At 38.3% G+C, this 18,635-nt stretch overlaps 1 protein-coding gene across 1 annotated transcript in view; it reads left to right on the top strand.

Moving 5' to 3' along the window:
• LANCL3 (LanC like 3) overlaps positions 1–17,615 on the top strand; it is a 125,267-nt gene extending 107,652 nt beyond the window's left edge. Inside the window, exons 5-6 of the mRNA XM_040266322.1 lie at positions 5,768–5,960; positions 14,988–17,615. Of these exons, the coding sequence (XP_040122256.1) occupies positions 5,768–5,927 (160 nt within the window). The 3' untranslated portion in view covers positions 5,928–5,960; positions 14,988–17,615. The remainder of the gene's footprint in view (positions 1–5,767; positions 5,961–14,987) is intronic.
• The last annotated feature ends 1,020 nt before the right edge of the window (positions 17,616–18,635 follow it).

The raw sequence follows: 18,635 nt of genomic DNA, 5'->3' as shown, positions 1-18,635 counted from the left end.
GTCACATAGTTTTAAAAGTGTAAACACAGATATTTCCACGGTGCATTTTAGCAATTTAGTTCACTTCCCAAGAGACAGTTACCAGTATCTTAGTTACCTTCTCAGAGCTATACATATCTGTATATGTGTGTGTGTGTGTGTGTGTGTATAAGCAGGTAAGTGTATATGTAAAATTTTGTCCCTCTTTTTTGATACAAATGGTAGCATTTTGCTATCAGAGTGATCACCCTCAATCAGTAAATAAAGGACTTTTCATCTTTGTTGTTGTGTCGTATTACATCTTGTGAACAAGCCAGGAGGGCAGTTTGGATTCTTTCCAGTGTTTTGCATTACTTAAAATGCTATGATGAATAATCTTGTACATATATCATGATGTTCACCTATGGGTATGAAAGTGTGTTAGTTGCTCAGTCGTGTCTGACTCTTTGCAACCCCATGTACTGCAGCCTGCCAGGCTCCTCTATCCATGGGATTTTCCAGGCAAGAATACTGGAGTGGGTTGCCATTCCCTTCTCCAGGGGATCTTCCCGACCCAGGCATCAAACCTGGGTCTCCTGCATTGCAGGCAGATTCTTTACCATCCTAGCTACCATATCTGTAAGGTAAATCCCTAGAAGTGGAATTACTGGGCCAAGGAGTATGTCTATTTGTGATTTTTTTATTGTGGTAAGAACACTTAATATGAGCTCTATTCTCTTAGCATATTTTTTAATGTACCATATTGTTAGCTACAGGCACAGTATTATACAACAGATCTCTGAAACTTACTCAACTTCAATAACAGAAACTTTCTACCCATTGATCAAAAACTCCCCATTTCCCCTCCTCCACCCCAACCCTTGGCAACCTTCATTCTATTCTCTACTTCTATGAGTTTAACTGTTGTAGATTTCTCATGTGTTATCATGGAGTATTTGTCTTTTTGTGCCTGGCTTATTTCACTTAGCATAATGTCCTCATTTATCATTTAGAACAGTGCCTGACACAGAGTATCTGCAGTATATGTATTCAATGTTATCATCAGTAAAAATTTGAGTTATATCATTCTAAACATTTCTCTATGCATAAATGTATGTTCTTTATCTATGTATATATAATATATTTTAATAAAAACCTATAATTATGAATGTGTAACTTTACTATGCATACTATTTGCAGTTTATAATTTTAAATAAACAATTGTTAAGGGACACCCTTTATTTCAGTTTGTGTAGATCTAGCTCATTGTTTTAATGACTATATAGTTATTTATTATAGTTGTACCATGATTAATTTAACCAATCTTTAAGTAATGTACACTTAGTGTATGTGCAGTCTTTACTAAAACAAACAAAATTGTCCCAAATATCCAATACATATCTCTTGGTACACTTGTCAGAAAAATTTTTAAATTGAAGTCATTAAATCCAGAGGTATTTTTAAACTGTCTTTATCTTTTGCCCATTTTTTTTTTCTGTTATGATGTTTATTTTGAGTACTGTAACTCTTTGTCAATGTATGCTATAAATATTTTTCTACTTTGCCATTTTTCTTTCAGCTTAGTTCATGGTCTTTTGTCAGACCAAAATTTTTATGTATCTCTCTTGAAAAAGCTGTCAAATTTTTTAAATTTCTGGATTTTGTGTTATATTTAAAGAAACATTTTCCACTCTAAGATTAAAAAATAATGTTAATTTACATGGACCTTTAGTACTTTTGGGCTTCCCTGGTGGCTCAGATGCTAAAGAGGCTGCCTGCAATACAGGAGATCTGGGTATAATTCCTGGGTTGGGAAGATCCCCTGGAGAAGGAAATGGCTACCCACTCCAGTATTCTTGCCTGGAGAATTCCCTGGACAGAGAAGCCTGGCAGGCTACAGTCCATGGGGTTGCAAAGAGTTAGACATGATTGAGCTTTTAGTACTTTTATTATTTTATTTTAATTTTTAAAATAAATTTATACCCCTTTGCCCATTTCTCCCACCAATTTAAAAGTTACTTTAACTTTTAAATCTTTCATTAGCTTAGAGCTTACTTTTTAAAATAGTGTCAGATGGGTGTCTATCTTTGTGTTTTTTAAAAATCATTTTTTGTGTTTTTTTTAATTTAAATTTATTTATTTTCATTGGAGGCTAATTACTTTACAATATTTGTGTGTTTTTTAATAAAAAAATGAAACTTCCCCATAATGTCTGTTGACTCCAATGATTTGAAATCCCAAATTTATCACAGACTGAATTTATATAAATGTATGAGTTTGTTTCTGGACCTTATTTCATTATTCATTTATTTCTATTTTTTCTTAGCTGTACTCTCTCTTTTATTCTTCCAATTGTATTTTTTTAATTTAAATTTATTTATTTTAATTGGAGGCTAATTACTTTGCAATATTGTATTGGTTCTGCCACACATCAACATGAATCTGCCACGGGCACACACATGTTCCCCAATTGTATTTTAGAATCAGTTTTTCAAAAGTTAAAAAAGCCTGTGGACATTTGATTGGGATTTCAATGAAAGATTCTGCCTACAATGCAGGAGACCTGGGTTTGAGACCTGGGTTCAATCCCTGGGTTGGGAAAATCCCCTGGAGAAGGGAATGGCAACCCACTCCAATATTCTTGCCTGGAGAATTCCATGGACAGAGGAGCCTGGCGGGCTACAGTCCATGGAGTTGCAAAGAATTGGACATGACTGAGCAACTAACACACACAAACTCTTATCAAAGCATCTAGTTCATATGGATTTTTTTTTTGAATCTTTGACGTAAAGATCTAAAAGTACAGTTCCATGGTATTTAAAATTTCCCATGTCTGTGATTACATGCCCTTTCACATTTCTAATGCTTTTGTTTTTCCCCAGTGGTGGTTTAGTCTCTAAGTCATGTCCGACTCTTGCGACCCCATGAACTGTAGCCTGCCTGGCTCCGCTGTCCATGGGGATTTTCCAGGCAAGAATACTGGAGTGGGTTGCCCTTCCCTTCTCCAGGGAATCTTCCCAACGCAGGAATCCCAACCGGTGGTCTCCTTCATTATAGGCAGATTCTTGACCAACTGAGCTATGAGGGAAGCCCTGTTTTTCCCCAGATGCACCAGCATTTTGTCTATGTGGTTTATCCTTTAAAGAAACTGGCTTTTGGTTTTTATTAATTCTTTTTGTTTTTCTCTTTTGCTTCCTAATTAATTGTTTTCTGCCTTTATTTTTTTTATTTTTCAGTGTTCATTCCTGTTACTTTGTTATTCTCTACAGTTTTTTAAAAGTGCTTAATTAGAATACCTTCCATCTTTATAACAACAACTCAGATCAATGACTTTTCGTCTGAGTTCCATTTTAGTCATAATCAATAGGTTTTGATATGTAATGCTATGTATCTATAATTCTTTTTAGTTCCACAATTACCATTCTGACTTCTATTTTTAAAGAATTTCTTAGAAAAATGAATTGATTAGTTTGAATTTTGCACCATTGGGTATATTTTGGAAACAATCATTTTCACTTTAATATGATAACATGCAGTATAGGTCAGAGTGCAGTGAAACTGCAACTCTCACACATTGCTGATGCTTTTGTAAATTGCTGTATGTCATTTAGAAGTTATTTTGAAAAGCACAAAAATATTTATCATGTTATTTTTAGATTAAAAATATAGGATATTAAATATTATACAAAGTATGATTTCAGTAGTATAATAAATACATCAAACCCTAGTGGGGAAAGGTCAGATGAGGAAGCAAAATTAACTGTGCATTTCTCTTAAAATATAGTGGAATGGTTATCTATCTTACAAATATTCTGCTATACTATGATTTTGAAAAAATGCATATTTACCGTGTATTGAATGCTTGCTCTTTGCCCAGAGCCCTAATATATGATATCTTTAATCTATACAGATAATATTATGCAATTCTGCAACTTCATCATTTTAAAGTCAGATTAAGAAGTCTGCTAAAGGTCATCTAACTTGAAATTATCAGAGTTAGGTATTCCAACCCCAAAACCCTTCCTCTTTCTACCACACCAGGGCTTTGTGTGTCTGTGTGTGTCTGTGTGTGTGTGTGTGTGTGTCTGTGTGTTAGTCACTCAGTCATGTCTGACTCTTTGTGACCCCGTGTACTGTAGCTTGCCAGGCTCCTCTGTCCATGGAATTCTCCAGGCAAGAGTACTGGAGTGAGTTGCCATTCCTTTCTCTAGGAGATCTTCCCAACCCAGGCGTTGAACCCAGGTCTCCCACATTGCAGGCAGATTCTTTACAATCTGAGCCACCGGGGAAGCCCCAGGACTTTGTAATCTAGGGTTTGTGAATTTACTTGAGAAAAGTATTACATTTTACACTGAAAGGTAGCTTTTCCTTCAATTCTGAGTCTGCAGTAGACATGACTCTGTCACCAGTAGAAGTCATAGATATTTTCATGTTATTCCTACTGTTGTAGAAACTGTGAAATGGATTTTGCTCTAATTACTAGTTAGAAATGTCAGCAGTTATTAGATCCACTGCTAGATCTTGTTATTTAATGTGCTAATTAAGAATCCATTTATCATTGTATCACAAATTTGGTTTAAAAAAATTCTGCTAACTGTACTTTAATATAATTAATTTCCTTGGAAATCCTGTGTATTTTACTTTATGTATATGGAGACTTTTTTTTTCTGATAATGAATCCAGATTGCCAAATGATACAGAACACTAAAAAGGTAGCTATACCAGGAAGTTTCAGTGTGTAATTATAAATTTTGAATTAACTCTTAAGATGCATCATTATTCTACTGTTTAAAATTTTGACTTCTATTAAAAATTGTTGTATATTCAGGAAAACAGTTGAGAGAAAAATTTGCCCAAACAAAATTGCAATATGTTTCCTGCTCATTTATTTTAAGCTACTGCCAATAATACCAAGAGCCTGAAAAAGATCAAATAAGTAATTACTCTTCATAGGACCCCCTATGTAGTAGCAATAATCTAAATTTATGGCAGAATCAGCTGTCAGGCCTTTTCAACCTGTGAGCTCTAGCCTCTGAACGGGTGATTATTTTTGTTGATGGGAATCGGTAGAGCAAGTCTGTAAAGAGGTGACAGCACTTTAAAACCTGTAAACTACTAAAAATGGTACTCGTTAGAAATGATTTGAATAGGCTTTGTGACAAATACAGGTAAAAGAAAAAAAGACTCTCATTGAGAAGTTAGACATCAGTGATTTGTTTTTAAGGCAGTTGTCCTAAAAATAATCTATCTTGTAGCTGAGTTTGCTGTTTGATGTCATGATTATAAAATGTTGCTTGCCTTTTCCCATTCATCTTATTCTTTTGTTTGCCTAAAGCAGAGATCGTATAATATCTTGCCCATTTATTTTCATAGTCTCTGCTCTGTGTCACATATAAATGAAACCTAGCTCAGAAATAATATGCCTGCAGAAACACAGCATATTTACTTTTTTAAAGGCACAGGCATATATCAGCTTGCTTCTACTCAAGATAAATAAAAGTATGGCTACTTATCTGTCTTTTTTACTTTCAATTATTGGATGGCAGAAGGAATGAAATCCTCAGAAAGTGCTTTGCTTTGCAAATGCCAAAAATAGTCAAATTTTCTTGCCAACCTAGGCTATGAACATACACAATGGCATAATGGTGTCTCCATTTCTTAACAGAGAAGGCCTTCTTAAAATCTTAATACATCTGTAAAGAGAATACTGCTAAAACTTGAACTTATCAGAGAGGAGGATGAAGCAACCCAGGGTCAATAATATGGAGACACTCATATGAAAACTGTTCATATCTTCTTCTTTTCTTAGGTTTGCTGAATTTTTATTTACGGAGGAATTCAAGGCTGGTTCCCGGGTCCTTGAAAGTATATACAGCTTGTATGAAGGCTTCTCTGGGACCGTGTGCTTTCTGATCGATCTGCTGCAGCCCAACCAGGCTGAGTTCCCTCTCTTCAGCGTCTTTGTTTAGAAGGCTCCATGTTCCATCATGGCCCTGAAGAAGGTTCGCGAGATTTCCTGAGCCTATTACCTGAGGCAGTTTCCACATAAGCCACATTCAATGGTATCACAACCATGAGCCTTAACATTGCCACCAGAAGGAAGGAAGGGAGCAGGCAGGTGAAGAAGGCAACATGATTCCAGGTTGAAGGGAGAACAGTGTGAGAACATGCAAACATAAAGACACCACAACTCTTCTAAAACCCCTAGAGATGGAACAGTTCAGGAAATGGATGCAACACCAAAGATCAGAGGAAAAAAGGGAAAGAAAAATCATCTGTCTCCTTAAACCAACATTGAGATGTGGATTATGGCAATGAAATGCCAAAAATACTTTTGCAATTGGAAAGAGAATTTGACCACTTGTGGGTGCCCTCCACCCCTAAATTCAGAAATAAAGACTATCAGAAAACTAAAGTCATTGCCCAGCTGAAAACTGCTAGGAGGGATGGGTCAGGTTGCCAAAGGACAAAAAGGGAAACTCTTGGTTGTCCTTTGCCTTTACTTACTGAAACTCATGATTTTTAATGAATGGAGAAATTTGCCTATGAATCTATTTTTATCATTACCGTAGGCACTTTAAAAAAATCATACCATAACTTAGTTTCAACCCCCAAATTCCAAGTTCCCTTAGGCCTTAGAGCATATCTTTTCCTGGTTCCTTCTTCTTTCCGAAAGCTCAATTTGAATAACAAAATTCACAGGCTAGCAAAAACCATAGCAGGTGTTGCTATCAAGTGTTTTTCTCAATCTGAAGCATAAGCTATGTACTGTCTATTGTTAGTAATTTTTTAAATGCCTATGTAATCTCAATGAAGCTATTAGCGGAACTGTAAAATATACTTGTGGCAAAAATCTCTCATCTCAAAGATGAGGGTAAACACCAAGGAGGTGGGTTGTTTCTGCCTTGGGTGGAATACTGTGTCCCCTGGGACACACACAGGCCTAGAAAGGGACCAGTGATTATGAAAAGAACATTGCTCAATCTTATACTATTAGATTAAGATATGCGTAAACTCCCCAGCTGATCATCATCTCCTCTAAGACACAGGCTCCACTAGAATTTGTCTACAATATCCATTGAGCCAAGCTGTCATATTAAATTCAGCCCTGCTGTAAACACATAGAAGCTGTAAAACTATTTCAAATAAGTAGTGGTTTCCAGAACACTGTGGGAGCATCTGTCACTTCAATACTCAGAACACGAGTATATCCTTTTCCTAGAATTTGGGCACTGGCAATTTCATATATCAGAATGAGGAGGAAATTGAATGCATTGTAAGATTTCACAGTTATTTAAATAGTCATTAAGTATTTGAATATACGTGATAGATGTAGAATATATATGTATCAGTAGGCACTTTGGTTTACATGGGGATAGATGAATATATACATCCGGAGAAGGAAATGGCAACCCACTCCAGTATTCTTGCCTGAGAAATTCCGTGGACAGAGGAGCCTGGCGGGCTACAGTCTATAGGGTCGCAAAGAGTTGGACATGATTGAGCAACTGAACAACGACAATACATCTGTCCCCATGTAAATGTAAGCACTTACTTCGTTCAGTACTTCCAACTTCTTGATTTATAGATGAACTTTGGGAGGAGTTGGGGAATACTCTGTTGCCTAAAAATGTGTGTGTGCGTGCATGCACACACTTTTTATCTGGAAAGATCTCTAGCATTTACAAGATTCTCAAAGAATCTGGGACTGAAGAACGGTAAGAACTGTCTTCATATATTTTATGACTTTGTTATGTGTGCGTTCATCAGAGCAAGCTAAGACAGTGGTTTTGAAAAGCACATACCTTTTCAGCTCATTGTTTCCTTTTCCCATCCTCAGATGTAAGTATATAAAATTGCCCTCAGTTGTTCATCTTTGAAGATACGCAGAATGGGGCAGTACCACATAAACAGCAACTTGCAGGTGACTCCCAGAGTTGGGTTCTAGATGTTCTTTCAAGAATTGAATGGTCAAGGACCTCTCAGAAAGCCTTAAGACAAAATGCCTTCTACACAGTAGTCTCCTTTTGAAATGATAGCAGTACCTGCTTTTCACCATTTGGATATAAATTCATTTCATTTGACCCCTATAGGCTGACCACAATAAGCATTCAATATACAGGGCTTTAGAAATGCATGCTTTTTTTCATCATCCAGCAACCCTTCGAGGTGATTTACATAACTGATTCAAAGTCTCACAGTTAGAAAGGGGCAGAATAAGGATTTGGATTCAGGGTTTCACTTCCCATGTGTATTTATTCCATATTCTAGACTAGAACCTGGGGATACAACGGTGAACAAAATACCCTAGAAGTTGGCTTCTGTTTCTGTTTGCTGATCCTTCCACCCTTCATCCTTAAGACCTAAAACCTGAGGTCTAAGAAGTGGTAATCTAGCTCGACATGCCAGTTTCATTTCTAGGAACTTGAGAAAAACTGGACACATTTCTGCTCACCCACCCTTTGGAGGTCCAGTAGGGTAACTGTGTTGTCGTTGTGAAAAGGCAAACTTTTTGTCTGTCAAATTCAAGAAGAGGCCATGTTTGTGTCTTTATGAACTGACGCCTCAGTAATTAGAGACAAAGATAAACTTATTTAGCACTTAAACCTGTGGAAAGTTTTCATTTTCCTGAGAAAGTAGAATTAAGGGTTTGGGAAGGTCCTCTTCTATCTTGTTTTCCCAAGAAGGAGGAAAGAGACACTTAGTGTTGCTGTAGAAAAGTGTGGCATGTCACTTCTTATTTAACTAAGCAATGTGTTCCCGTCTATGTAGTAACAGTCTTTTTCGAATAATGCTAAAGTATGTCACCTCTTGAAGGCTACAGGGGTATTTTCACCACCACTAGCATTCAGTTCAGTTCAGTCGCTCAGTCATGTCCGACTCTTTGCCAGCCCATGAATCGCAGCACGCCAGGCCTTCCTGTCCATCACCACCTCCCGGAGTTCACTCAGACTCACGTCCATCGAGTCCGTGATGCCATCCAGCCATCTCATCCTCTGTCGTCCCCTTCTCCTCCTGCCCCCAATCCCTCCCAGCACCAGAGTCTTTTCCAATGAGTCAACTCTTCACATGAGGTGGTCAAAGTACTGGAGCTTCAGCTTCAGCATCATTCCTTCCAAAGAAATCCCAGGGCTGATCTCCTTCAGAAGGGACTGGTTGGATCTCCTTGCAGTCCAAGGGACTCTCAAGAGTCTTCTCCAACACCCCAGTCCAGAAGCATCAATTCTTCGGCACTCAGCCTTCTTCACAGTCCAACTCTCAAATCCATACATGACCACAGGAAAAACCATAGCCTTGACTAGATGGACCTTTGTTGGCAAAGTAATGTCTCTCTCTGCTTTTGAATATGCTATCTAGGTTGGTCATAACTTTCCTTCCAAGGAGTAAGCGTCTTTTACTTTCATGGCTGCAATCACCATCTGCAGTGATTTTGGAGGCCCCCAAAATAAAATCTGACACTGTTTCTACTGTTTCCCCATCTATTTCCCATGAAGTGAGGGACTGGATGCCATGATCTTTGTTTTCTGAATGTTGAGCTTTAAGCCAACTTTTTCGCTCTCCTCTTTCACTTTCATCAAGAGGCTTTTTAGTTCCTCTTCACTTTCTGCCATAAGGGTGGTGTCATCTGCATATATGAGGTTATTGATACTTCTGGCAATCTTGATTCCAGCTTGTGTTTCTTCCAGTCCAGCATTTCTCATGATGTACTCTGCATAGAAGTTAAATAAGCAGGGTGACAATATACAGCCTTGACGTACTCCTTTTCCTATTTGGAACCAGTCTGTTGTTCCATGTCCAGTTCTAACTGTTGCTTCCTGACCTGCATACAGATTTCTGTAGAGGCAGGTTAGGTGGTCTGGTATTCCCATCGCTTTCAGAATTTTCCACAGTTTATTGTGATCCACACAGTCAAAGGCTTTGGCATAGTCAATAAAACAGAAATAGATGTTTTTCTTGAACTCTCTTGCTTTTTCCATGATCCAGCAGATGTTGGCAATTTGATCTCTTGTTCCTCTGCCTTTTCTAAAACCAGCTTGAACATCAGGGAGTTCACGGTTCACGTATTGCTGAAGCCTGGCTTGGAGAATTTTGAGCATTACTTTACTAGCGTGTGAGATGAGTGCAATTGTGCAGTAGTTTGAGCATTCTTTGGCATTGCCTTTCTTTGGAATTGAAATGAAAACTGACCTTTTCCAGTCCTGTGGCCACTGCTGAGTTTTCCAAATGTGCTGGCATATTGAGTGCAGCACTTTCACAGCATCATCTTTCAGGATTTGAAACAGCTCAACTGGAATTCCATCACCTCCACTAGCTTTGTTCATAGTGATGCTTTCTAAGGCCCACTTGACTTCACATTCCAAGATGTCTGGCTCTAGGTGAGTGATCACACCATCATGATTTCGTCGTGAAGATCTTTTTTGTACAGTTCTTCCGTGTATTCTTGCCACCTCTTCTTAATATCTTCTGCTTCTGTTAGGTCCATACCATTTCTGTCCTTTATCGAGCCCATCTTTGCATGAAATGTTCCCTTGGTATCTCTAATTTTCTTGAAAAGATCTCTAGTCTTTCCCATTCTATTGTTTTCCTCTATTTCTTTGCATTGATCACTGAAGAAGGGTTTCTTATCTCTTCTTGCTATTCTTTGGAATTCTGCATCCAGATGCTTATATCATTCCTTTTCTCCTTTGCTTTTTGCCTCTCTTCTTTTCACAGCTATTTGTAAGGCCTCCTCAGACAGCCATTTTGCTTTTTTGCATTTCTTTTCCTTGGGGATGGTCTTGATCCCTGTCTCGTGTACAATGTCACGAACCTCATTCCATAGTTCATCAGGCACTCTATCTATCAGATCTAGGCACTTAAATCTATTTCTCACCTCCACTGTATAATCATAAGGGATTTGATTTAGGTCATACCTGAATGGTCTAGCGGTTTTCCGTACTTTCTTCAATTTAAGTCTGAATTTGGTAATAAGGAGTTCATGATCTGAGCCACAGTCAGCTCCTGGTCTTGTTTTTGTTGACTGTATAGAGCTTCTCCATCTTTGGCTGCAAAGAATATAATATTATTTACTATATGTGGGCATGAATAATTATAAATCTTGAAGATAACTGTGGAAATATTTGAGGATAGGTTAAAAGAATTTCTCAACAATGGGAGAGAATGCCTTATACTGGGTTGGCCAAAAAGTTTGTTTGGGTTTTTGAACTTTTTGGCCAACCCAATATTTGGCAAACGGGAAGCATCAGAAAATATTTCAACTCTATGTGTTTTGTTTCATTAACACAATTATGTACCTTCTCTTTCACACCTCCGCAATGTATTTTTATTTTGCCTAATCGCATTTTAGTCATCAGATTTTTTTTTTCCATTTGTACCTTGGTAACAGAGAACAGAGGTTTGACAGCATATATTCCACCGTGCTTTAGATGATTGACTATGCTATTAAGATAATAGTATTTACTTTCTGATAACTCAAGAAACAGTCATTTTCTTGGCCCATCCTAAATTTGAACTTTTCCTTGGCAATTTGGATCTTTAACTTTCTTTTGACACATTTAAGATTTTAATGAAGATTGTGCTCGAATTGTTCAACTTCTGTAGAGAGCAAATCTCAAAAATTTTAGTGCAAAAAATATGTTTGTGATTTATTACTGTTTAAGGGAACAATGGTTAAAAAGAAAAAAAAAACATTAGTAATGCAAAGAGTCCTATTTTGGAAATTTTAAACTCTTGCTCCATGGGCCACTATAATCATCACCATCATCCTTTCCACCTCACAGGGTGGTCAATGATAAAATGGATGTAAGAGAGCTTTATGGGCTTCCCCGGTAGCTCAGCGGTAAAGAATCTGCCTGCAATGTAGAAGACGCAGATTTGATCCCTGGGTTGAGAAGATACCCTGTAGGAGGACACAGCAACCCACTCCAGCATTCTTGCCAGGAGAATCCCATGGACCGAGGAACCTGGTGGTCTACAGTTCATGGGGTCAGAAAGAGTCGGACATGACTGAAGTGACTGAGCACGCACGCAAGAGAGTTTTATAATGGGCAGGTCCTTTATATGTTTAAAAGGGAAGCTATATTTTAAGTACCTACTAAGAACATAGAAAATCATGCTCAATTATGACTTCAAATGAGCACTTCGGCCAAATGGAATCTCCTAGTGATGCAGTGCTCGGAGTCTGGATCACTTGCTGGGTAAAAACAAAGTATGTTTTTTGTATTCTAGAACCAGTCCTGTCTATAGCATTTGTGCCTCAGAAAGTTCTGATTCACTGGGCTGAGTACGTAGGAATAGGCTGGTTAAGAGGGAGCTCCTTTTAATGCAAATATTTATTTTGCTCTCTGGAAACAAAGGATTACAGTGCCAGTAACTCAAGAAAAGGAGCTACTGGTTAGGTCTGCAGAGCAAACATGAACTGGGGGATAAGGTAATTTGGAGTTGAGCCTGGTTTGCACTTTAATTCAGGCCTCAGTATTGCATGACTTAGAGCGATAGAAATATACTCTCATGGCACAGAAGGCCTTCCTTTAGGGGCCTGGGTTATTTATTCAGCACTATCCTAAATGAAGAGCGAAATGACTAGGCCTCATATTCACCAAGGCTGGGTGATCATGGCATAAACTTGGCAAGGAAAGCCAATGAGAAGGCAGGCAAAGATTGGGTGGGAGAAAGCTTAGCATCTCAGTGTGAGTTGTGGAGGCATGTTTGGTGCTGCTTAAAACCAGTCATCTTACTCATGGGTTTTATTGCTTCCTAGGACCTCTAATCCCATACCACCCCTAATCGAGCAACTTCTTGTCCTCCTTCTCTTTAAATAGTACATTCTGATATGTTGGTTTTTTGTTTTTCTGTGTCTGCTTAATCATGTGACCTCCTTTCGCCTGAGATGGCAGGGCAGCTTTCTCCTTATCTCTTCCATCCGTATCAGTTGGTAGCTAAGAGCTCCAGGCCCAGGAAGGCTGGAGTCCCCTCCGGATGGAAGGGCTGACCTCAAGGTCAGCAGCAGCAGGAGTTGGGCCCATTCTGCAGTTTGAGATAGCCCACTCTGGGTACAGCTGTTCATGAGAGGAGAAGGGTGACTGCGTTTATCCTGCCTCTCCTCCATAAAGAAACCTAGCCATTTTATTTGTACTGCTCTGGGAAAAAACAACAAAGTTCATGCTACATTAAACATCTGGGCCTCCCACATGATCATAAATCTCATACTAGGGGTGCCCTCTCTCTCCTTGTTTCTTTAATTACAAGTGCTAATGAACTGATGCCTGATGAATGATGCCTTTGTGGTGGAAAATATACTTGTTTTTATTTTCTTTAAAGTCCTAAACCTTGTCGTTTGCACATGGACTTCTCCACAAATGCCAAAGTCCCTTATCTGCAGAACTTCCTGCACCTTCTTTGGCCTTTGTGTGTACCCATTACCCCTCTGAACTGAATTTGAAAAAAATCCTTTAAAATGAAAACTAAATCATCCACGTTTTTATTCTTTGTGGGGAGGGGTGGTGGTGGTAAATAGCATGGTTTAAAAAGCAGATGGCCCTTTCTTTTCTTGCCTATCTTCTCCATGTAGAATATTCAGGAAGGAGAGAGAGAAAGGGAGAAAAGATACACATACACGAGGCTGGACTGTCACACTCTTTAAAAACACAGTTTGCAAGGACTTCCTGTTTGTTTCCTGTTTGGCTTTTCTTAGTCTGTGTAGAAAATAGTTTGTGTGTCTGTCTGTCTGTGTTGTGTATGTATATGTAAGAGAGCAAGAGACTGACAGAGAATGAAAATCACATATGAAATAAAACCCAATATTTAGCTCTTAGATGTATCTGAGTGAACAGATATATGCAAGGATAAACTAATTAATGAGTGGCTCTTCATTGTGTGTTAACTGCTCTCTAATCAATTAGCACATAATTAACGAGGGCCCTAGTTATATTTGAGTGTCTATCTTAAGCACCACTTTCATACAACTTCTGCTGCCGGGTTAAAGGCATTAGTAGCCATCTCGTAGATGAGAACAGATGTGAGTTTCACAAACAGAGCTGCAAGTGTGAGCCACATATGTAGTTTAAAAATTTTCTAGTAGCTCCATTAAAAATGCAAAAGAAAGGGTGAAATTAATTTTAATGGTGTAGTTGATTCCACTTAGCCTACCCAAAATATTATCATTTCAACATGTAATCAATATAGTTATTAATGAGATATTTAACATTTGGGGGTATTAACTTTTAAAAACCTGGTGTGTGTTGGACACTTACTGTACACCTCAAATCAGACTGGCCACATTTCAAGTGCTCAAGAGCCACATGTGGGTTGGCTGTTGCATTGGACAGTAGGGCTAGCATCCCACTGCTGTCCCTCAGGATTGAGAAGGTCCTCCTAGAGGGCATGTGTATTTTTGTCGTTATAAGAGAAAATGGAAACCAAACACTACATGTTACTTGAGTACTGCAGTGTTTCCCCGTGTGCAGGAAACTAGGACCAAGAGCTGCCCTGTGAAAAACATAGATTCAGTGATGAAATAAGTTAAGGGCGTTCTATTCTTTTATCCCCTTTTTGGAGATTTCCGTGGTACACTAACATGTCATAGACTCTGAAAAAATTCTTCTGGATAAAGAAACCGGTGTGCAGCTGTTGAGTTCTGTGTTTATAAGGTTCCACTTCTGGGTGGTGGTGGTTACCCAACTACCACTATAAAAACATGGTTAATCTGGCATCATATGTTTATGGTATGCTTATAATATTTATTTTTCTGCAGAGGTGTTTTAACACCCCTCCCCCTCCCCACATCACATTAAAGATACCAGAACAATGTCCCTGAGTATTAATCCCTACCAATTATCTTGCCCTCACAAAGATGTAAGGTCATTCTTTATTACACTTCTGGGAAAAAGAATTCTGGAAATTGCCACAAGGTCTCTGCCTGAGAAAAACTTTGTGTTTTCCCTTCCTTCTCCATTCTCTTTGGAGCCTATCTCTACTTATTCTTTGTATTCAGAATCACCCAAGAGCTAAGATATGTCTTCTTGTTCTAGAACCACCTACTAAGCTGAAACCAGCAGATGGCTGTAATGTCTTGCATGTGGACACAGATCTTCAGAAAGTACCCCAATACATACCTTCCTCTCATTCTTTCAGAAATGATGAGTTCTACCAAGATGAGGGGAGAAACATCAGAATGTGTATATGTGTAAACATAGAATACAGTTTCATAAGTAGAGTAATACTGTTTCTGCTAATACTTTCTTGAAAAATATTTTGTGTGTGGTGTTCATTTACTTGCTTTAGTGTGTGCTGTTATTGTAAAGTGTGTGAAGTAGTTGTGACTTAGCAATCAGTTTGAAGAAGATATACACTATACTTGACAACTGTCAACCTTCAGCAAGTGATCTTTTTGCCTTTGTTTGAGTGGGAAGTCTGATGCTGCCCCCATAAGTTTTGTTTTACGATCTGTGCTTAAGTGGCAATTACCAATTAAATAACTTCTGCTGCTTGATTTGGTCCAAGTTGACTGTAGTAACCCTTCTATATGGATGTATTTAAATAAGATTAAATGATCCGTTTTGCCTCTTTTTTAGAGGACTTTTTTTTTTTGGACTTTAGTATTTCAATATTAGAGATGTCTTCTGAAGACTCTAGTAGCAGTAGAATTCCTTTGCTCTTGAAAATGAAGATTATATACCATGAGGTTTTATATAGACTTTCCAGATGTAGGAGGGGGACATTCTAAGTGCAGAAGTTTGGTTTTAGAATCTGTCTGATTTGGAAGAGCAGTCCATTCTCAAAAAAGGTAACAGCCTTCCCAATTTTGAACATGTGTTGGAGCTCTACTTGGAAAGGAAATCTGAATTAGTCTCATGGATTTAATGGCACTAAATTAACATTTTTCAAATAGATTTTGTAGTAGAATCCAATTATTAGAGGAAGTCACTTGGTTGCAAAGCCATATACTAGAGAATAGTCAAACACCACGTGCTAGTTTTGGAATGTGCATTTCCCAAGTGAACAGAATTTACTTCACCAAAAAGATTTTACACGATTCATGATACTTACAGAAATATGGTGGTATCATTGGAGAAAAAAGCTCACCTCTGTAAATGCTACATTTCACAATCACTAGTAAACTAGTGTAATTCCTTAATTATTTGGGGGGATAAAAAAGAATAATCTGTCAATAGAATAGAACTGCTTATTCCTAACTGTATTTAGGAATGAATACATACAATAATTCAAGAGACTTGGGTTCAATCCCTGGGTAGGGAAGATCCCCTGGAGGGGAGCACAGCAACCCACTCCAGTATTTTTGCCTGGAGAGTCCCATGGAAAGAGGAGCCTGGTGGGCCACAGTCCATGGGGTTGCAAAGAGTCAGACATGACTGAAGCGATTTTGCACGCATGCATGATTTAAGGTATTACTGAATTTTGAAGAACTGCTCAATAAATTAGTAGTATTAATAAAATTGTACTCTTTTTACAATGCATTTGCCTCAGCACACATGCAGAGTTAAAAACATAAATTTATTTTAAAATACACCAAATAACACAGATCAGTTATTATGACTTTAAAAGCCTAATTTCCAATAGCATTAAATCCAACACCAGTTATATGTTGTATATAACTAAAATTTTGAAAGCCTTGCACACAAAATGAGAGACTTATTCAAAAATGCCTTTTTTTTTCTTTTTGGTTCTACAAAAGGTTTTACAACCCATTGCTAATTATTATATTCCTTTAGGGCTACTTTGAGGCGCTTTCAAAGACATTTGTAGCAGTTACATCTAAATTTAGAGCAAACATTGTGTCAGATATTTTGCTATATCACAAAATGTTGTAGTACTGTATTTTATAATAAAACCAAATTCTCAAGTATTCTGGTATATTACATATTATTATGCCAAAAAACCCACTTTCTAGAAGTCTGTTATTGTGTACTTAATATTTCAAGAAAATAATGGGTATTTCAGTCAGAGCAAGAAAGTATAATGCAATACATGACATTCAATTGATCTTTAGTCACAATCCAGTTAGGTATTTGACAGAGAAACTAGCAATCACAAGCTCGAATACATACATTATTCTCAAGGACAAAATGGCAAACACTTAATACACAAAGACATGGTCACTGGGGCAAGTTAGCTGGTGCCTGGCTGAACAGGATCAACTTGCCAATCAATGCTCATCGGATTTTAGCTTTTGTTATTGGTTGTTCCTGGCGGGGGAAGTGCTACAGGTCAGTTGATGTCGCCTCCCCTTCACATGGGGGATTTGCTTACAGCCAGTGCATGGTATAATGAATTCTCTGGAAGCAGGGTTGAGTCAGAAGCTTAGAGATGCACCTTACTGTCTTTAAAACTGCTGTTATACAATGTTCTAAACACTGTGATCTTTCCAAATGTATTTTCTGTATTAGTTTTGTACTGTTAGAAAATAATACACCATAAACTGGACTCTATAGTGTTTAAAGCAATGTTATTTATTGGCTTATCACACCCTGCCTGTTTATGTACAGTCTACTTAATATAAAACCTGTGATAATCCTTTGCCTTAAAAATAAAATCTAATGCTAAATATTGAGTGTGCTCTAACATAATTTTAAGCTACAAGTTAATTTTTCCTTTAAAAGTTAAGATGGTGTCAAATAAAATATCAAATGCATACTTTATGGAGTGTGGCTGCCTATTCTGTACTTGTGACAGTGTGTGTATCTTGATCCAGAACATGATGACCTGCTCGGTGCTATAAATAGATATTAGTAATCCTTTTAGAGAATGGGCCTGGCACTTCTCAGCTATGGGCTGAATACCTCCCCTTAACCCTTATAAATAGATTTTCCCATGCTACAGAAGAATGAAGAAAAACAGTCCTTCATGTTCTCTCTCTACATTTTTTATCTTGATTCCTCTTGCATCTTCACATTCTATTTGTGTTGCCATCATATTCCTAAATAGAAAAATGCCAGAGATGCCTGAAGATGGATGAAATCACCTAACTTCAGCGGGGAGAGGGATCTCACAATTATTCAAGTCCAATCTCTTATGGAACAGGTTAGAATTCGAGTTGTAGAGATTTAATGAAGGCTCAAGCTCTGAGCGACAAAGGGAGGGGTCGCTGAGCCCATCCTGATGTCCAGAAGGCTGTCACCGATCCAATGAGTGAAAGAGCATTGTGTTAGTCTTGGGGGTGGCACAGAGCAGCAAGCAGAGGGAGGTATCGTGTGGCCTAGAAAATCGTTTCCTTATTAGGTCTTGGTCTTCAGCGGGCTGAATTAGTCAGTTATGAAGGAATATATCAATATTTTTGAAAGTAGGTTTTCTGGGAAGGAAAGCGTTAGCTCTTAGGGATTACCATGATGCTCTTTCACCTTGGAAGCAATGCTTCAGACTTGGTCGGGTGAAAAGGTACATTCCGGGTGCGTGACGATATACTTGCACTTTGAAAAGCATCTGCGGTCTCTGCTTATTTTTTTTTAAGTGACCGGAAACGCTGATCCTTTGAGGGATTCGGCGTTATTTAGGTCCAGAAAACAGAGCCCGGGCTGGAAAGGCATCCTGATCCCAATTCCGGGTCCCGCGGGGCTGCAGGTTTTTGAAGAGATGTGAAGGTTTCCCACAGAAGCGTCGTCCTAAGGGCTTTAGGACCCAGCGGCTGCGCGCGGGGCAGGCGGGGCCCGCCGCCTCCTGAG

The sequence above is a fragment of the Oryx dammah genome, unplaced genomic scaffold (assembly GCF_014754425.2).
Source record: "Oryx dammah isolate SB20612 unplaced genomic scaffold, SCBI_Odam_1.1 HiC_scaffold_23, whole genome shotgun sequence".
NCBI classification, from domain to species: domain Eukaryota; kingdom Metazoa; phylum Chordata; class Mammalia; order Artiodactyla; family Bovidae; genus Oryx; species Oryx dammah.
The sequence above is the reverse complement of the archived record's forward strand: the minus strand, read 5'-3'. Positions and strand labels throughout refer to the sequence as shown.